The sequence below is a fragment of the Saccopteryx leptura genome, chromosome 13 (genome assembly GCF_036850995.1).
Source record: "Saccopteryx leptura isolate mSacLep1 chromosome 13, mSacLep1_pri_phased_curated, whole genome shotgun sequence".
Classification (NCBI taxonomy): Eukaryota; Metazoa; Chordata; class Mammalia; order Chiroptera; family Emballonuridae; genus Saccopteryx; species Saccopteryx leptura.
In genome coordinates, this window is record NC_089515.1 from 34,646,970 (window position 1) to 34,665,243 (window position 18,274).

At 39.2% G+C, this 18,274-nt stretch overlaps 1 protein-coding gene across 2 annotated transcripts in view; it reads right to left on the bottom strand.

The window, feature by feature from the left end:
• KIF11 (kinesin family member 11) overlaps positions 1 to 18,274 on the bottom strand; it is a 59,231-nt gene that overhangs the window by 20,990 nt on the left and 19,967 nt on the right. For both annotated transcript variants that reach the window (XM_066355664.1, XM_066355663.1), the window contains exons 10-14: positions 6,124 to 6,212; positions 4,767 to 4,842; positions 3,753 to 3,941; positions 2,937 to 3,144; positions 1,865 to 2,037 (exon numbers count right to left, since the gene is read on the bottom strand). In XM_066355664.1, the coding sequence (XP_066211761.1) occupies positions 1,865 to 2,037; positions 2,937 to 3,144; positions 3,753 to 3,941; positions 4,767 to 4,842; positions 6,124 to 6,212 (735 nt within the window). The remainder of the gene's footprint in view (positions 1 to 1,864; positions 2,038 to 2,936; positions 3,145 to 3,752; positions 3,942 to 4,766; positions 4,843 to 6,123; positions 6,213 to 18,274) is intronic.

Consider the following 18,274-nt stretch of genomic DNA (forward strand, 5'->3'; position numbering starts at 1 on the left):
GTCACTGTATTGAGCACAGGCTTACCAGCTTGAGTGCTGGGTCGCCAGCTTGAGCACAGGATCCCAGACATGACCCCATGGTCTCTGGCTTGAGCCTAAAGGTCGCTGCCTTAAGCAAGAGGATACTAGCTTGGCTGGAGCCCACCCCTCCTCCCCATCCCCCAGTCAAGGCACATATGAGAAAGCAATCAATAAACAACTAAGGTGCCACAACTATGAGTTGATGCTTCTCATCCCTCTCCCTTCCTGTCTGTTGGTCTTTCTCTCTTTCTCTCACTAAAAAAAATAAAATAAAATAAAAAAGGAAAGGAAGGAAAAAGAAAAGAAAAGAGAAAAGGAGAAGAGGAAAGGAGAAAAGGAAAGGAAAAAGGAAAGGAGAAAGGAAAGGAGAAAGAAAAGACTACTGGTATTCACTGTGTAAAAAGAACCAGCATTCTAATTTAAACTTATTCGGTAGGAGCAGCGGTCATCTCTTTGACTAAAGCAATGTTTTGTGTTTTTTTAAAGATTTTATTTATTGATTTTTAGAGAGAGAGAGAAATGGGGGTGGTGAAGAAGTGAGAAGCATCAGCTTGTAGTAGCTGCTTCTCACACATGCCTCGACTGGGCGTGCCTAGGGTTTCAAAGCGTCAACCTCAGCCTTCTAGATTGACGCTCTATCCACGGCGCCACCACAGGTCAAGCACTCAAGCAATGCTTCTAATTTGGTATAAAACTTGGTGGGAAAACATCAATAAATACAGGTACTATTTAGTGAATGAAACAATTTCCAAAAACTCAGTATTGACAGCATTTTTTAACTTTGTCAAATTTAGATGATTGAAGAAATCTATCAAATAATGTCATACAGGCACTGAATCTAGGCAGAGTGTTAGTTAACATTTATAGTATCTACGGTACTTGGAAACAACCACAAAATAAAGAATATACACAAATCATGTATGGAGGAAATAAAATTAAGTATTAGATGAGTGACTTCTATCCAGAAGGGCTTGATCACACAGACCTGACCTCACAAATTGTCATGGGTTTCTAGAATTCTATACTCTAAGTTCTTTTTCTTGCACGTTTCTCTATCTTACTGTAGTTTTAAAATTAACTACATCTTATCTCCTTCTGGTTGAGTCAGTGTAACATTAGCAGGACCATTCCAGGATGACTGCAGAAAGAATAATTTACCTATTTTTAAGCCAAATGGCAATTCATGAGCCCCATGAATTCATCTGGAATGAAACCTACCCTTTTCAGTTATTAGAAGGCTTATAACTCCTACTTCTAATGTGATAAAATATAGGTGCAAAAATGTTTCAAAGGTTAGTTACATGCATTTGGAAATTAATCTTTCTAGGAAAGAAAAACAGTGAAGATTTGTCTTTACAATATAAATTTACTCTCTGAAAATGATAGGTTTATCACTGTGTCTAGTAAAGCTAAGATGAAAAAATAGTTAACATCGTTTTTGAAGACTTAGCAAATGTTACCTTTCAAAAATACTTTAGCCTGAACAGGCAGTGGGGTGCAGTGGATAGAGCGTTGAACTGGGATGTGGAGGATCCAGGTTCGAGACCCTGAGGTCGCCAGCTTGAGCGCGGGCTCATCTGGTTTGAGCAAGGCTCACCAGCCTGGAACCAAGGTCACTGGCTTGAACAAGGGGTTACTCAGTCTGCTGTAGCCCCATGGTCAAGGCATATGAGAAAGCAATCAATGAAAAACTAAAATGCCACAACGAAAAACTGATGATTGATGCTTCTCATCTCTCTCCGTTCCTGTCTGTCTGTTCCTATCTATCCCTCTCTCTGACTCTCTCTGTCTCTGTTAAAAAAACAAAACAAAACAAAAAACAAACTTTAAAATATTTACTAACCATCATCGTCTGAAGCATAGTTTTACTTTCTTCTGCTAATGACTGTTCTTTTAATAGCATATTAGAAATCTGAGAAACATGTGTCGACACATTTTCTGGAATAGATTTGAGAGATCCAAGTGCTGTCGTAGTAATGGTGTCTAATGCAGAAACACTGGAAGACAGCAGGTTACCTATACAAAATAACAAATAAAATTAAATTGATGTAAACTTAACACAGTTAGAACCACCTCAAAGAAGCTGACAAAAATCATATCTCTGTTGTGGAAATTTGTTATAACAAATAAGCTTAACATAACTGTCTCACTACATAAGCAAGAACATATTTTAAATATAAATCTTAAATATGCTGTTTTATAGTATTCTGTAAGCACTTGACATATCTGTAGGTATATCAGACCCATAACTATAACTCACAGTAAACCAAAAATTAGAATATTCTAAAATTAATCTCTATAAATAGTATAGTAAAACAGGTTATAGAAGAAAAGAAAAACAAGAAATCAATAAACAAAATTTATAGAGGCTGGTTTGGCATTAATAGACTCCAGATGATTTAAAATAGTTTTTATATTTCTGCATCTCCCAAATTTTCTATAATGAAGATAATATTTTCATAATTACTAAATGAATACTAAGAGGTTGTTTTTTCTAAATAAGGTAACAACAATGGTTTGGTTAAAAATGACAATACAACAAACAGTCATCAAGATATACATTCTCAAAAAAAATTATGCAAAATGTTTATGTATAAGAAATTTCTAAAAGGAAACTCAAGAAATTTAATCTATGGAGAATGAGACAAAATCAAGGTTAAAGGGACTTTCACTTCTAAAGTTTATACACTTAGTTACTGTTTAATAAACCTGTTGTTTTATAGAAAACAGGGGAAAAAACCCAAAACCAACATTTGCTTTAATCCAAAGGTGGTGGAAGCATTAATCCCTAGTTTGCATTGGAGGGACTAGTGACACTGTCACCTGAATTTTTTATGATATTAAACCATCAGTTTTGAAATCAGTCTCACACTAAACACATATGGACTAGAATAATTAGAAATGCTTGAACTTACCAAACAAGGTCTTGTGAACATCCAGCATGGCCTTTTGTTTTAAGCTGCCATCCTCTATTAATTCTTTCATACTGTCAAACAGACTATTCAGATTTTTGCCAAAAATATCCTGAGCTTCTGCATTGTGCTGATCAATTGCCTTCTTACGATCCAGTTTGGTATGGAGACCAGACACATCTTGTGTAGCTTCTTCAACTGTGTTAAGCAACTATGTATGATTTAAAAATTAAATGTTGATAAGATGGATATAACAAAAGCCATCTATGAAAATATCTGTGCTACATAAGGATTTCTCCTAATGAGAACTTGCACGTTTTATATATTGTATCAGAAGAAATTTATAAACTCATGTTAATTTATCTAGTAATGTTTATTCCCCCTCCCTAGTCATATTGGCAAGGAAATTTGATTTTGTCAAATAGTAATTATTCTCCACAAGTTTTTCTTTCTATTATGTTCCTATTTCCTCAAAAGTATTCCTAATAAAAAAGTAAATACTTTCAACATCTTCCATCATTAGAAGGTCCTAAATTCTTGAGGACTGATTAATTTCAATCATGACATTACATCATTATTCTAAATGTCCCTAAAGTATATTAAAGTCATGTTCTATTTCTAAAACTTCCATAAGTTTTTCCTTAAGTTAGCATCTCCAGTGAGGAAAATTTAGATGAAAGTGATAAAATAACATTTTTTAAATTGACAGAAATGTCACTTAGGGTGAATAAATAGAATTTCACAATTAAAGCAATGTAAGTTATTTCTACCCATTCTCTAATTTCTTTAATGCAAGTACAATGAAAATAAAGGACAAACCTTGCTGGCAGTATCATGAAGTTTCTTCTCAGTACTTTCCAAAACTGATGTGATATATTCTTCTTTAACAAGCTGTAATTTAGTTTCTTGTAAATGTTTTTGAGTGGTTTTAAGCTCCTCTGTCTTATATTGCAGGTCAGATTTACACTGGGTAAGTTCATTTTTATTATCCATGAACAATTCTGTAACCTAAATATAATACATCAAATACTTTTTAAAGAATTAAAAGTGCATCCCTGGCCAATTAGCTTAGTCAGTTAGCGCATCATCCCAAAACAACAAGGTTGCAAGTTCGATCCCTGGTCAGGACACATACAGCAAGCAACCAATAAATGCACAACTAAATGGAACAACAAATGAATGCTCCTCTCTCTTTCTCTCTCTCTTCCTCTGTCTGTCTCTCTAAAATCAATAAATAAAAAGAAAAAAAGAATTAAAAATGCTGAACTGGTTGGTGAGACACCTGGGAGACATATGGCCAGTTTATAATATATTAGAAGAACCAAACAAATTCTTTCTATGAAAAATTATAACAAGTTGTAAGTTATTGGGTAGGTTAGCACATTATATATGGCATCTGGTCTTTCCCAATAAGTTAATTAAAAACAAATAACAGATCTAGTATAGTGGTATTAATTCAGGATTTATCCAACACTGCCAATGTGAAGGCAGTACAGAAGGATCAGGTCTTCACATTTTAGTTATTTAATATCTGTTTTCTCTCAACATCACATTCCCTCATCTGATAAACAGGGAAATGAAAATATCTCAGCATTCATGATTTAACATGAACAATAAAATAGCACAATTCAGTTAATTTCTCGTAATATTGTATTAATGTGTCAAAATAGTTTCTTCATTACGATTGATGATAAAATTATGATACAATTAACTTTTAATATAAGAATCAGCAAAAAAAAATCTTAAAGAAAAAATATCAGGTCCCTCACACTCTAAAATTTTCTTTAAATATTTGCTTTTTACACAACACTCAATATTGTTGGGAATGCTTACCCCACATAGCTTCTCCTCAAGGGCACCAATTTTTTCATTCAACTCTATAATCTTTTCTTCTTGAGTATTCATGTCTCTAAAATAAAGTTTGATATAAATTAGTAATTCATATTTGTCCTACTTCCTATATACAACTTATTCTAACACAATAGTAGGAGTTATACCTCAGTGCTACCATTTACCACTATCGTAATAATGATGCCTAGGGATCATAAGCAATAAGTACAAGTTGCAAATAACAAATGTATTCTTTGTCCATGTCTAATAACTGCTTTTCCAGTTATCTTCATTTTCAAAGTAAGAATCCCTACCTATAAGGGGGAGAAAAATGTGTATATAAAATTTGAGAGGCAACAAAGCCAACAGAGGAATAGAACTCACATAAAGTAGAAGTAGGGGAATACAACTTTAAGTGTCTGTAATTAGGAACATGGAGCATAAACAGAATACTGAGAAACAAGGAAAGGCTCAGGACTTGAAGGCATTGTGTATCTCAGGAGGAAGGAATGAAATAAGGGCTAAAACTAGAGAGCACGGGGTAAATAAGGAATTATCCTGTTTGAAATGCTGGCTGCAGCTTTTATGTCCTTTTAACTTTTTCAGAAAGAACTTTGTTTCAGATTATGGTTCGTGTCTATTAACATCAAGCACTATCAAGCACTGTCTTTTCAATTTTGGGATTTTACAACTAAAAAAAAAGCTGCTTCTTAATCTAGAATACATCAAAGAGATAAATGGAAGAGAAGAAAATTAAACAGTCTCCAATGTCTAATGTTTGGCTAATAGTAGAGAAGAGTGTATTATGTAAAACTGTATTATCAAATCAAGAGAAAAAACCAGCCTGACCAGGCGGTGGTACAGTGGATAAAGCGTCGGACTGGGATGCCGAGGACCCAGGTTCGAGACCCCAAGGATGCCAACTTGAGTGTGGGCTCATCTGGCTTGAGCAAAAAGCTCACCAGCTTGGACACAAGCTCGCTGGCTCGAGCAAGGGGTTACTCGGTCTGCTGAAGGCCTGCGGTCAAGGCACATGAGAAAGCAATTATTGAACAACTAAGGTGTCGCGGCGAAAAACTGATGATTGATGCTTCTCATCTCTCTCCGTTCCTGTCTGTCTGTCCCTGTCTATCCCTCTCTCTGACTCTCTCTGTCCCTGTAAAAATAAATAAATAAATAAATAAAATAAAATAAAACTGTTTGATAACTACTTATTAATGTCAAAAGAAAAACAAGCAATTGTAGGAGGAACTACATATAAAGATTTTCTTCACTGTCAGACAAGTAAATTTTACTTCAAATAGCCTGTTACCAAGAAATGCTTATTCTTGGAAAATAATTTCTATAGCTAATGGCTTACCTATAACTTTCTTCAGAAATGTACATCCCATTTTTTTCACGAGCTGCAGCAAGATCTCGTTTCAGACGCTTTATCTCTTCTGTATATTCCTGCACAAGAAGGGTGCTATAGGTATCAATTTAAAACTCAACTTTTTTAAAATTTCAGTCTGAGGAGGACATACAACAAATAAAAATAAACTTAGACCTTTTGTGCTTTTTAAAGCATAAAAAGTATGTTAAAATATAACCATACTTTTCATTCATTCAATAGTAATGTTTATTTATTTACTTTTTTAGACATTATTCATTTTTATTAGAGAGAGAGGGGAGAGAGAGAGAGGGAGAGATAGAGAGAGAACAGGGGGAGGAGCAGGAAGCATCAACTCCCATATGTGCCTTGACCAGGCAAGCCCAGGGTTTTGAATCAGCGACCTCAGCATTCCAGGTCGACGCTTTATCCACTGCGCCACCACAGGTCAGGCCAATAGTAATCTGTTTAGAATAAAGTGTTTCAACAGCTTTAAAAGAGCCTTTTAAATGGACTCCTAATAAAAATGTGGGCTTCTAAAAAAACAGACAAAAACAAAACAATAAACCACACAACCTCGAGTACCCAGGTGGTCTCCAAATAGCATTTCACACTAAAAGGAAACAGGACTCCTTCAGGAAGTATATGACTCTAGGACTGGGAGAAGAAACATTCAACATGAACCTGGAACATTCTGTCAAACAAAATAGGAAGGAAGCTTACAAAACTTAGGCTAATGGAAAGGACTCAATAACTCACTCAAACAGGTCACCATTGACCAAGGGAAGAGCAATGTGAACATCAGTGAGCATAATTACTACAGTGGGTTAACACAAATATTTTAAGTCCATGAGTTTATAATGACATTAATAAAGCTAGGAAATCAACTCATTATTCTCAAAACTGTCAAAGGAAATGAATTAAGCATTTTTCCTGTCTTTACTATAAGAAATATACCCTTGGGTAGATGAGGGCAAGTTTCCCTTTACAGAGGTACTCTGGCAGTCAATTAAGAACAATTGAATTAGAAAATTACCATTCTGCGACCCTTAAAGAACTATAGGATCAAGTCATTGAATATGACCAATTTCTTACAAAAAGATAAAGAAGTGATATGTGCTTTATGGTGGGAGAACATATCACCACTTATGAAGCAGCTTTGCAAAAAATATATTAATAAGATAAAACCTGAATCCATGAAACCACAAGAGCCAACTACAATGTATAGATAAATACAAAGAATAGAACATGTAAAAGATACTACAGGACAAATAATACAGGTACTACCACGAATAATTTATAGGAGGGGAAAAGATGAAAGGAGAAACGTGTCAAGACCAAAGATATATCCAAAAATTACAGGGACTAAACCTTAGCTGGCTCTTAAATAATTAAGAAAGTATATACACTGAAATAGAATTTTAAACAGGGCTGAATATTATATTAAAGATTACCTTTTTTATTTTGTTTTTTATTTAGACAATTATTTTTAACAGGGTGATACTGGTCAACCAGAGTACATAGACTTAGAGAAAACATCTCTACATCATTTGGACAATCAATTATGCTGTATACCTATCACCCAAAGTCAAATCATCTTCTGTCACCCTATATTTTGTTTCTCTTTAAGCCCATCCCCTTTCCTTACATCCCTCCCCCTCCACCCTTCCCTTCCCCCGGTAACCACTGCACTTTTATCTATGTCTCTGAGTCTCAATTTTGTGTCCCATCTATGTATGGAATCATACAATTCTTAGCTTTTTCTGATTTATTTATTTCACTCAGTATAATGTTATCAAGGTCCATCCATGTTGTCATAAATGGTACTATGTCATCATTTCTTATGGTTGAATAGTATTCCATTGTATATAGGTACCACTTCTTCTTTATCCAATCCTCTATTGAAAGACATTTCGGCTGTTCCCATGTTTTGGCCACCATGAACAATGCTGCGATGAACATGGAAGAACCTGTTTCTTTACATACCCATGTTTTCAAGTTTTGGGTGTATATTCCCAGTAGAGGGATTGCTGGGTCATATGGTAATTCTATTCTTAATTTTTTCAGGAACCACCATACTTTCTTCCATAATGGTTGTACTAATTTACAATCCCACCAACAGTGGATGAGGGTTCCTTTTTCTCCATAGCCTCTCCAGCACTTGTTGTTACCTGTCTTGTTGATAATAGCTAATCTAACAGGTGTGAGGTGGTATCTCATTGTAGGGGGTTTTTTTGTTTATTTTTTACAGAGAGAGAGTCAGAGAGAGGGATAGATAGGGACAGACAGGAACAGAGAGAGATGAGAAGCATCAATCATCAGTTTTTCGTTGCGACACCTTAGTTGTTCAATGATTACTTTCTCATATGTGCTTTGACCGTGGGCCTTCAGCAGACCGAGTAACCCCTTGCTTGAGCCAGAGACCTTGGGTCCAACCTGGTGAGCTTTTTGCTTGAACCAGATGAGCCCGTGCTCCAACTGGCGACCTTGGGGTCTCGAACCTGGTCCTCAGCACCCCAGTCCGACGCTCTATCCATTGCGCCACCGCCTGGGCAGGGTCTCATTGTAGTTTTGATTTGCATTTCTCTAATAGCTAGTGAAGATGAGCATTTTTTCATATATCTGTTGGCCATTTGTGTTTCTTCTTCATGTCCTTTTCCCATTTTTTTATTGGATTGTTTGTTTGTTTATTGCTGAGTTTTGTGAGTTCTTTATGTATTTTGGATATTAGGCCCTTATCTGAGCTATTGTTTAAAAATATCATCTCCCATTTAGTTGGCTGTCTAATTGTTTTGTTGACAGTTCCTTTTGCTGTGCAGAAGCTTCTTAGTTTGATGTAGTCCCATTCATTTATCTTTGCCTTTAATTCCCTTGCCTTTGGGGTCAAATTCATCAAATGTTCTTTATGGCCAAGATCCATGAGTTTAGTACCTGTTTCCTTCTATGTAATTTATTGTTTCAAATCTTATATTTAGGTCTTTGATCCATTTTGAATTAATTTTTTGTGCAAGGAGATAAACTGTAGTCAAGTTCCATTCTTTTGAATTACTGTTAAATATTTTTAGATTTAATAATAGCATTAGGGTTCAAAGATTCAGGTATCTAGCCTGATCAGGCAGTGGCGCAGTGGATAGAGCGTTGGACTAGGATGCCGAGGACCCAGGTTCGAGATCCCGAGGTTGCCAGCTTGAGCGTGGGCTCATCTGGCATGAGCAAAATAAAAAATGGTCACCTTGCCTGACCAGGCGGTGGCGCAGTGGATAGAGCGTTAGACTAGGATGCCGAGGACCCAGGTTCGAGATCCCGAGGTTGCCAGCTTGAGCGTGGGCTCATCTGGCATGAGCAAAATAAAAAATGGTCACCTTGCCTGACCAGGCGGTGGCGCAGTGGATAGAGTGTCAGACTGGGATGCTGAAGACCCAGGTTCGAGACCACGAGGTCGCCGCTTGTGCGAGGGCTCATCTGGTTTGAGCAAAAGCTCACTAGCTTGAGCCCAACATCGCTGGCTCAAGCAAGGGGTTACTCGGTCTGCTGTAGCCCCAATGTCAAGGCACATAAAAAAAATAAAAAATAAAAAAAATGCTCACCAGCTTAGACCCAAGGTTGCTGGCTCAAGCAAGGGGTTACTCAGTCTGCTGAAGGCCCGCAGTCAAGGCACATATAAGAAAGCAATCAATGGGCCCTGGCCGGTTGGCTCAGCGGTAGAGCGTCGGCCTGGCGTGCGGGGGACCCGGGTTCGATTCCCAGCCAGGGCACATAGGAGAAGCACCCATTTGCTTCTCCACCCCCACCCCCTCCTTCCTCTCTGTCTCTCTCTTCCCCTCCCACAGACAAGGCTCCATTGGAGCAAAGATGGCCCGGGCGCTGGGGATGGCTCCTTGGCTTCTGCCCCAGGCGCTGGAGTGGCTCTGGTTGTGGCAGAGCGAAGCCCCAGAGGGGCAGAGCATCGCCCCCTGGTGGGCAGAGCAACGCCCCTGGTGGGCGTGCCGGGTAGATCCCGGTCGGGCGCATGCGGGAGTCTGTCTGACTGTCTCTCCCTGTTTCCAGCTTCAGAAAAATACCAAAAAAAAAAAAAAAAAAAAAAAAGCAATCAATGAACAACTAAAGTGTCAAAAAACGAAAAACTGATAATTGATGCTTCTCATCTCTCTCTGTTCCTGTCTGTCTGTCCCTATCTATCCCTCTCTCTGACTCTCTCTCTCTGTCCCTGTAAAGAAAAAACAAAACAAAACAAAAAAATTCAGGTATCTAAATAAAATAAATGTTTATAAAAAGCTTGATATTTTAAAAATAATAAATATAAAATCAATGTAGTTTCCCTCAGAGCCTGACAATTTTAGGATCCTTTACAAAAAAAAAGTGTTTTCTCATATAAACTTCCTTTTAAACTGTCTACCTGATTCCAAGAGTTATAACACAGCTGCAGTTATTAAAACTGTGTAGTATTGGTGAAGGGACGTAAAAAATCACGGAAACACGACAGAGCCAGTGATGTACCGACACAAATATATACAAATGATTAAGAAGAAAGTTACAGAATCAATTCAATTGAGAAAATAGCCTTTTCAACAAAGAATGCTAAAGCAATCCAAACTGTACCCCCAAAGGCAATAAGTAAATAAATTACAAAAGCAGCTTGACCCAAATTTTATACCTTAAACCAAAATCAATTCAAAAGGATCATAATCTTAAATGTGAAATGTAAGGGTAAAAAAAAGAGAAAATCTTCAGGATCCAGCTCCAGAGTTAGAAAATATTTACAAATCATATCAGAAAGGGCTTGTATTCTAGAAGATATGAAGAACTCTGTACAACTTAATAATAAGGAGAAAAACCAATTAAAATTTAGGTAAAGGATTTTGATAGATGTTTCACAAAAAAGATATACAAATAGATAATAAATATGTGAAAAGATGCTCAATATCAAAATTCATTAGGGTAATTAATGCTAATTAAAGGCACATTTACTATAGTGCCATCTATACTTCTTAGAATGACTAATTAAAAAGATAAGACTATATATAACAAGTGTTAGAGAGGATGTGGAGAAATTGCAAATCCTCAATATTGCCAGTAAAATTTTTTTTTAAGTTCATTTTAGAGATGGGAGAGGGAGAGACAGAGAGAGAGAAGTGGGGAGGAGCTGGCACAACTCCCATATGTGCCTTGACCAGGGAAGCCCAGGGTTTCGAACCGGTGACCTCATCATTTCCAGGTCGACGCTTTATCCACTGCGCCACCACAGGTCAGGCTATTGCCAGTAAATTTTAAAGTGGTACAACAACCTGGGAAAAAAGTTTTTTAAACAGTTAAACATAAACTTATTATATAACCCCAAAATTAAACCACTAGGAATCTACACAAGATAATTGAAAACACATCAATACAAAGACGTGCACATAAATGCTCATAGTAGCATTATTGGAAATAATCCAAATGTCCATCAACTAGCAAATGAATAAACAAAATATGATATTGTACATATAATGAAATACTATTTACCAATAAAAAGAAATAATCTATTTTTTTATTTTATTTATTGATTTTTTTTTAGAGGGAGGGAGAGAGAGAGAGAGAGAGAGAGAGAAGGGGGAGGAGCAGGAAGCATCAACTCCCATATGTGCCTTGACCAGGCAAGCCCAGGGTTTTGAACCGGCAACCTCAGTGTTCCAGGTCGACGCTTTATCCCACTGTGCCACCACAGGTCAGGCAAGAAATAACCTATTGATACATGCTAAAATATAGATAAAGACCAAATGTTATCCCAAGGGAAAGAAGTTAGATGCAAAAACCAAATATTGTATTATTCCATTTACAGTACATGTCCAAAAAAGGCAAGTCTATATATATTGACAGAAAGCAGATCAGTGTTGACTGACTGCAAAAGGAAACTTTTAGTGTGTTAGAAATTTTCTAAAACTACACTGTGGTAAAGTTACACAACTCTACAAATATACTTAAAATCGTTATATTGTAAACCAGACCCATGTATATGCTGTCTACAAGAAACCCACCTCAGAACCCAGGACATGCACAGACCAAAAGTAAAGGGATGGAAGAGGATATTTCATGCAAATGGAAAGGCAAAAAGAGCTGGGGTAGCAATACTTATGTCTGAAAAAATAGACTTTAAACCAAAGGCATTAGTAAGAGACAAAGAAGGACACTATATAATGATAAAGAGAACAATCCAAAAAGGGGATATAACACTTGTAAACATTTATGCACTCACCATAGGAGCACCTAAATATACAAAGCAAATTTTGATGGACATGAAAAGAAAGATCAACAGCCAACATCGTACTCAATGGGCAAAAACTACAAGCATTCCCCTAAAGATTGAAAACAAGAGGGATGGCTACTTTAACACTCTTATTTAACATTGTACTGGAAGTCCTAGCCACAGCAATCAGACAAGAAGAGGGATTAGCCTGACCAGGCGGTGGCGCAGTGGATAGAGTGTCAGACTGGGATGCGGAGGGCCCAGGTTCGAGACCCCGAGGTTGCCAGCTTGAGTATGGGCTCATCTGGTTTGAGTAAAGCTCACCAGCTTGGACCCAAGGTCGCTGGCTTAAGCAAGGGGTTATTCGGTCTGCTGAAGACCCGCGGTTAAGGCACATATGAGAAAGCAACCAATCAACAACTAAGGTGTCGCAACGAAAAACTGATGATTGATGCTTCTCATCTCTCTCCATTCCTGTCTGTCTGTCCCTATCTATCCCTCTCTCTGACTCTCTCTGTCTCTGTAAAAAAAAAAAAGAGAGAGAGAGAGAGAGAGAGAGAAAGGAAGAGGAATTAAAAGGCATCCAAATTGGAAACTGTCACTATTTGCAGATGACTCGATACTGAATACAGAGAACACTAAAGACTGCACCAAAATACTAGACCTCATAAATGAATTCAGTAAAGTAGGAGACAAAATAAATATCCAGAAATCAGTTGCATTTTTATATACCAGTAATGACCTAACAAAAAGGGAAACTGAGAAAACAATTCACAACTGCTTCAAAAAAATGAAATACCTAGGAATAAATTTAACCAAGGATGCAAAAATCCTGTACTTGGAACATTATAATACAAATAAATGGAAGCATATACTACTGTGTTTGTGAGTAGGAAAAATTAACATAATTGAAATGTCCATACTACCCCAAACAATCAATTAATTAAATGCAATTCCTTTCAAGATACCAATGGTAAATTTCACAGAACTAAAACAAATATTTCAAAATTTTATATACAATCACAAAAGACCCCATACAGCCAAAGCAATCTTGTGACAGAAGAATAAGTTGGAAGAATCATGCTACCTGATATAAAACTATATTAGAAGGCTATAGTAATCAAAACAGCATGGCAATAGCATTATTTTTTCTGATATATTGCCAAAGGCAAGGAAACCAAAGGAAAAACTAGATGGGACAACATAAAACTAAAATGTTTCTGCATTGCAAAGAAAAGCATCAACAAAATGAAAAGACAATCCACTAAATAGAAGAACGTATTTGCCAATGACACATCTGATAAGGAATTAATATTCAAAATTAATAAAGAACTTGTATACCTCAACACCAAAATAAATTGCCATGGGACCCTGGCCAGTTGGCTCAGTGGTAGAGCATCGGCCTGGCATGCAGGAGTTCCAGGTTCGATTCCCGGCCAGGGCACACAGGAGAAGCGCCCATCTGCTTCTCCACCCCTCCCCCTCTCCTTCCTCTCTGTCTCTCTCTTCCCCTCCTGCAGCCAAGGCTCCATTGCAGCAAAGTTGGCCCGGGCGCTGGGGATGGCTCTATGGCCTCTACCTCAGGCGCTAGAATGGCTCTGGTTGCAGCGGAGCAACGCCCCAGATGGGTAGAGCATCCCCAGATGGGTAGAGCATCGCCCCCTGGTGGGCATGCCGGGTGGATCTTGGTTGGGCACATGTGGGAGTCTGTCTGACTGCCTCCCTGTTTCCAACTTCAGAAAAATCCAAAATAAAAAGTCCTGGCTGGATAGTTCAGTTGGTAGAGCATCACCCTGATACAAAGGGTTGATTGAGTTCAATCCCCAGTCAGGGCACATACAGGAACAGATTGATGTTTCTTGTCTCCCTTTCTCTTGGTCTAAAATCAATGAATAAATTTAAAACAAAAATCCAATTTAAAAAGATGGGCAAAGACTCTGGCTGGTTACCTCAGTGGTAGAGTGCCGGCCCGGCATGTGGATGTCCTGGGTTCGATTCCTAGCCAGGGCACACAGGAAAAGCACCCATTTGCTTTTCCACCCTTCTCCCTCTACTTTCTCTCTATCTCTCTCTTCCCCTCCCGTAGCCAAAGCTCCATTGGAGCAAAGTTGGCCCAGGCACTGAGGATGGCTCCATGGCCTCTGCCTCAGGCGCTAGGAAGGCTCTGGTTGCAAAAGAGCAACGCCCCAGATAGAGCATCGCCCCCTAGTGGGCATGCTGGGTGGATTCTGGTCGAGCATATGCAGGAGTCTGTCTCTCTGCCTCCCTGCTCAAACTTCAGAAAAATACAAAAAAAAAAAAAGGGCAAAGGACCTGAATAGACACTTCTCCAAAAAGGATATACAGATGATCAATAGACATGCAAAGATGCTCAACATCACTAATCATCAGAGAAATGCAAATTAAAACCACAATGATGTAGCCCTCATACCTGTCAGAACAGCTATCATCAGTAAATCAACAAATAAGTGTTGGTGAGGACGCAGAGAAAACAGAAACTTTGCGCACTGTTAGTGGGAATGCAGATTGGTGCAGCCTCTGTGGAAAGTAGTATAAAGTTACCTCAAAAAATTAAAAATGGCCCTGGCCAGTTGGCTCAGCGGTAGAGCGTCGGCCTAGCGTGCGGAGGACCCGGGTTCGATTCCCGGCCAGGGCACACAGGAGAAGCGCCCATCTGCTTCTCCACCCCTCCGCCGCGCTTTCCTCTCTGTCTCTCTCTTCCCCTCCCGCAGCCAAGGCTCCATTGGAGCAAAGATGGCCCGGGCGCTGGGGATGGCTCCTTGGCCTCTGCCTCAGGCGCTAGAGTGGCTCTGGTCGCAACATGGCGACGCCCAGGATGGGCAGAGCATCGCCCCCTGGTGGGTAGAGCATCGCCCCTGGTGGGCGTGCTGGGTGGATCCTGGTCGGGCGCATGCGGGAGTCTGTCTGACTGTCTCTTCCTGTTTCCAGCTTCAGAAAAATGAAAAGAAAAAAAAAAAAAAAAAAAAAAAATTAAAAATGAGCCCTGGCCAGGTAGCTCAGTTGGTTGGAGTGTCATCCCAATACACCAAGGTTGCAGGTTCAATGCCCCGTCAGTGCACATAAAAGAATCAACCAATGAATACATAAATAAGTGGAACAACAAATTGATATCTCTCTCTCAAATCAATAAATACAAAAAAAAATAAAGTTTAAAAAAATTCTTATGAACACCCTTATGACTCAGTGAGTCCACTTCAGGGAATATAGCTAAAGGAAAGCAAAAACACTAATTTGAAAGAATATACGCACCCTACGTTCACTGCAGTGTTATTTACAATCGCCAAGATCTGGAAGAGGCCAAGTGTTCATCAATGTGGATAAAAAAGCTGTGGCACATTTACATAATGAAATACTACTCAGCTGCAAAAATAAAGGAAATTTCACCCTGCGCAACTGCATGGATGGACCTGGAGGGCATTACGCTGAGTGAAATAAGCCAGGCAGAGAAAGACAAGTATAATATGATTTCACGCATATGTGGGATCTAATGCACAAAAATCATTAAATTGTAGACTTAAAGTAGGTGAATGTTACAGTAATTATACCCTAGTGCAGTGGTTCTCAAAGTGTGCACTTGACACACTTTGAGAGCACAGTGGTACCCCTATGGTAGTCCAGAGAAATACAGTGTGTCCGTAAAGTCATGGTACACTTTAGACCGGTCACAGGAAAGCAACAAAAGATGATAGAAATGTGAAATCTGCACCAAATAAAAGGAAAACCCTCCCAGTTTCTGTAGGATGATGTGGCAGCATGTGCACATGCACAGATGACGTAACACCATGTATACAGTGGAGCAGCCCACGGCCATGCCAGTTGAGATGTGGACGGTACAAAGGAAAGTTCAGTGTGTTCTGTGGCTCACTAAATTCGAATCCGTGACCAAAGTGCAATGTGAGTATCGGCGCGTTTATAACAAAGTGCCACTACATAGGAATAACATTACTGGTGGGATAAGCAGTTGAAGGAAACCGGCAGTTTGGTGGAGAAACCCCGTCCTGGTAGGCCATCAGTCAGTGACGAGTCTGTAGAGGCTATACAGGATAGCTACCTAAGGAGCCCTAAAAAATCTGTGTGTGAGCCCACATCAAACTGCACTGAATAGGTACGAAACTGAGAGAGTTTTCCTTTTTTTTTTTTTAAGTTGGAAACGGGGAGGCAGTCAGACAGACTCCCGCCTGTGCCCAACAGGGATCCACCCGGCACGCCCACCAGGGGGCGATGCTCTGCCCATCTGGGGCGTTGCTCTGCCGTGACCAGAGCCATTATAGCGCCTGAGGCAAAGGCCATGGAGCCATCCTCAGCACCCAGGCCAACTTTGCTCCAATGGAGCCTTGGCCGCAGGAGGGGAAAAGAGAGAGAGGAAGGAGAGGGGGAGGGGTGGAGAAGCAGATGGATGCTTCTCCTGTGTGTCCTGGCCAGGAATCGAACCCGGGACTCCTGCACACTAGGCTGACGCTCTACCACTGAGTCAACTGGCCAGGGCCGAGAGTTTTCCTTTTATTTGGTGCAGATTTTACATTTTTATCATCTTTTATTGCTTTCCTGTGACTGGTAAAAAATGCACCATGACTTTACGGACACACTCTATGTGCCTGTTGGGGACCAAAAAACCAACAGGGTTTTCAGAGTTTAGATTTTTGAGGGACAGAGGTGTGGAGAATTGGCTGTAAGCTGACAGTCTGCCCAACCCCCCACCTCACTTGCTTGATTAGGTTGCAAAAGGCTGTTAAGCTGTGGTGCTGGATTGTTTACACTACCCCCATGTTCCCCGGAAAGACTGGAGGCAAGTTTCTTCTATCCTTTGTGTGGTGTAAAGTTAAGATGATATGTATGGTGGGGGTTTTCTACATTCAACACAATTAAGAGTAAAAAGAGGGCCTGGCTGGTTGGCTCAGCGGTAGAGCGTCGGCCTGGCGTGCAGGAGTGCCGGGTTCGATTCCCGGCCAGGGCACACAGGAGAAGCGCCCATCTGCTTCTCCACCCCTCCCCCTCTCCTTCCTCTCTGTCTCTCTCTTCGCCTCCCGCAGCCAAGGCTCCACTGGAGCAAAGATGGCCCGGGCGCTGGGGATGGCTCTGTGGCCTCTGCCTCAGGCGCTAGAAAGACTCTGGATGCAACAGAGCGACACCCCAGATGGGCAGAGCATCGCCCCCCATGGGCGTGCCAGGTGGATCCTGGTTGGGTGCAAGCGGGAGTCTGTCTGACTGCCTCCCCGTTTCCAGCTTCGGAAAAATGAAAAAAAAAAGAGTAAAAAGAGTAAAAAGAGAAATTCTTCAATGTATTGACGAGGAAATGAGAGTTTGCCTTTCAAATATATGCCCAAACATTGAAGAAATCGCTAGGACACATCAGGCTCATGTTTCTCATAAACACAAGAATGAAAAAACTGAACACATTCGTGTCGGGACCTGCCAAATTTACTAAATCTTACTAAGAATGTATCTATATATATAAAAAGATAACTTTTTTGTCATTATTTTATTTTTTAATCCCTCTTTTATATGAATTCTAAAAAGCATAACTCAAAAAATGTAACATAAAAAAGATTTTTAATGTCAGAATACATTTAATTTTGTCATATTTATTTTGTTTAATTATCATAAACGCATGCTTGGACTTTATATTTTTTTCTTTAATATTTGACTTAATTATTATAACATATTTCTCAGAAATTTGTATATTGTGCACCTTCAATTATTTGTAGTTTTTTATTTTTTATTTATTTATTTTTATTTGCAGTTTTTTAAATGCGCCCCGACTTCAAAAAGTTTGAGAACCACTGCCCTAGTGTATAGTAACTATATATAACATATGGTTGATTATACCCTTAAGCTATAAAAAATTAAAATTTCTAAATGTATGTACTTTCAAATTTTGCTGACTTAATAGATCTGCTA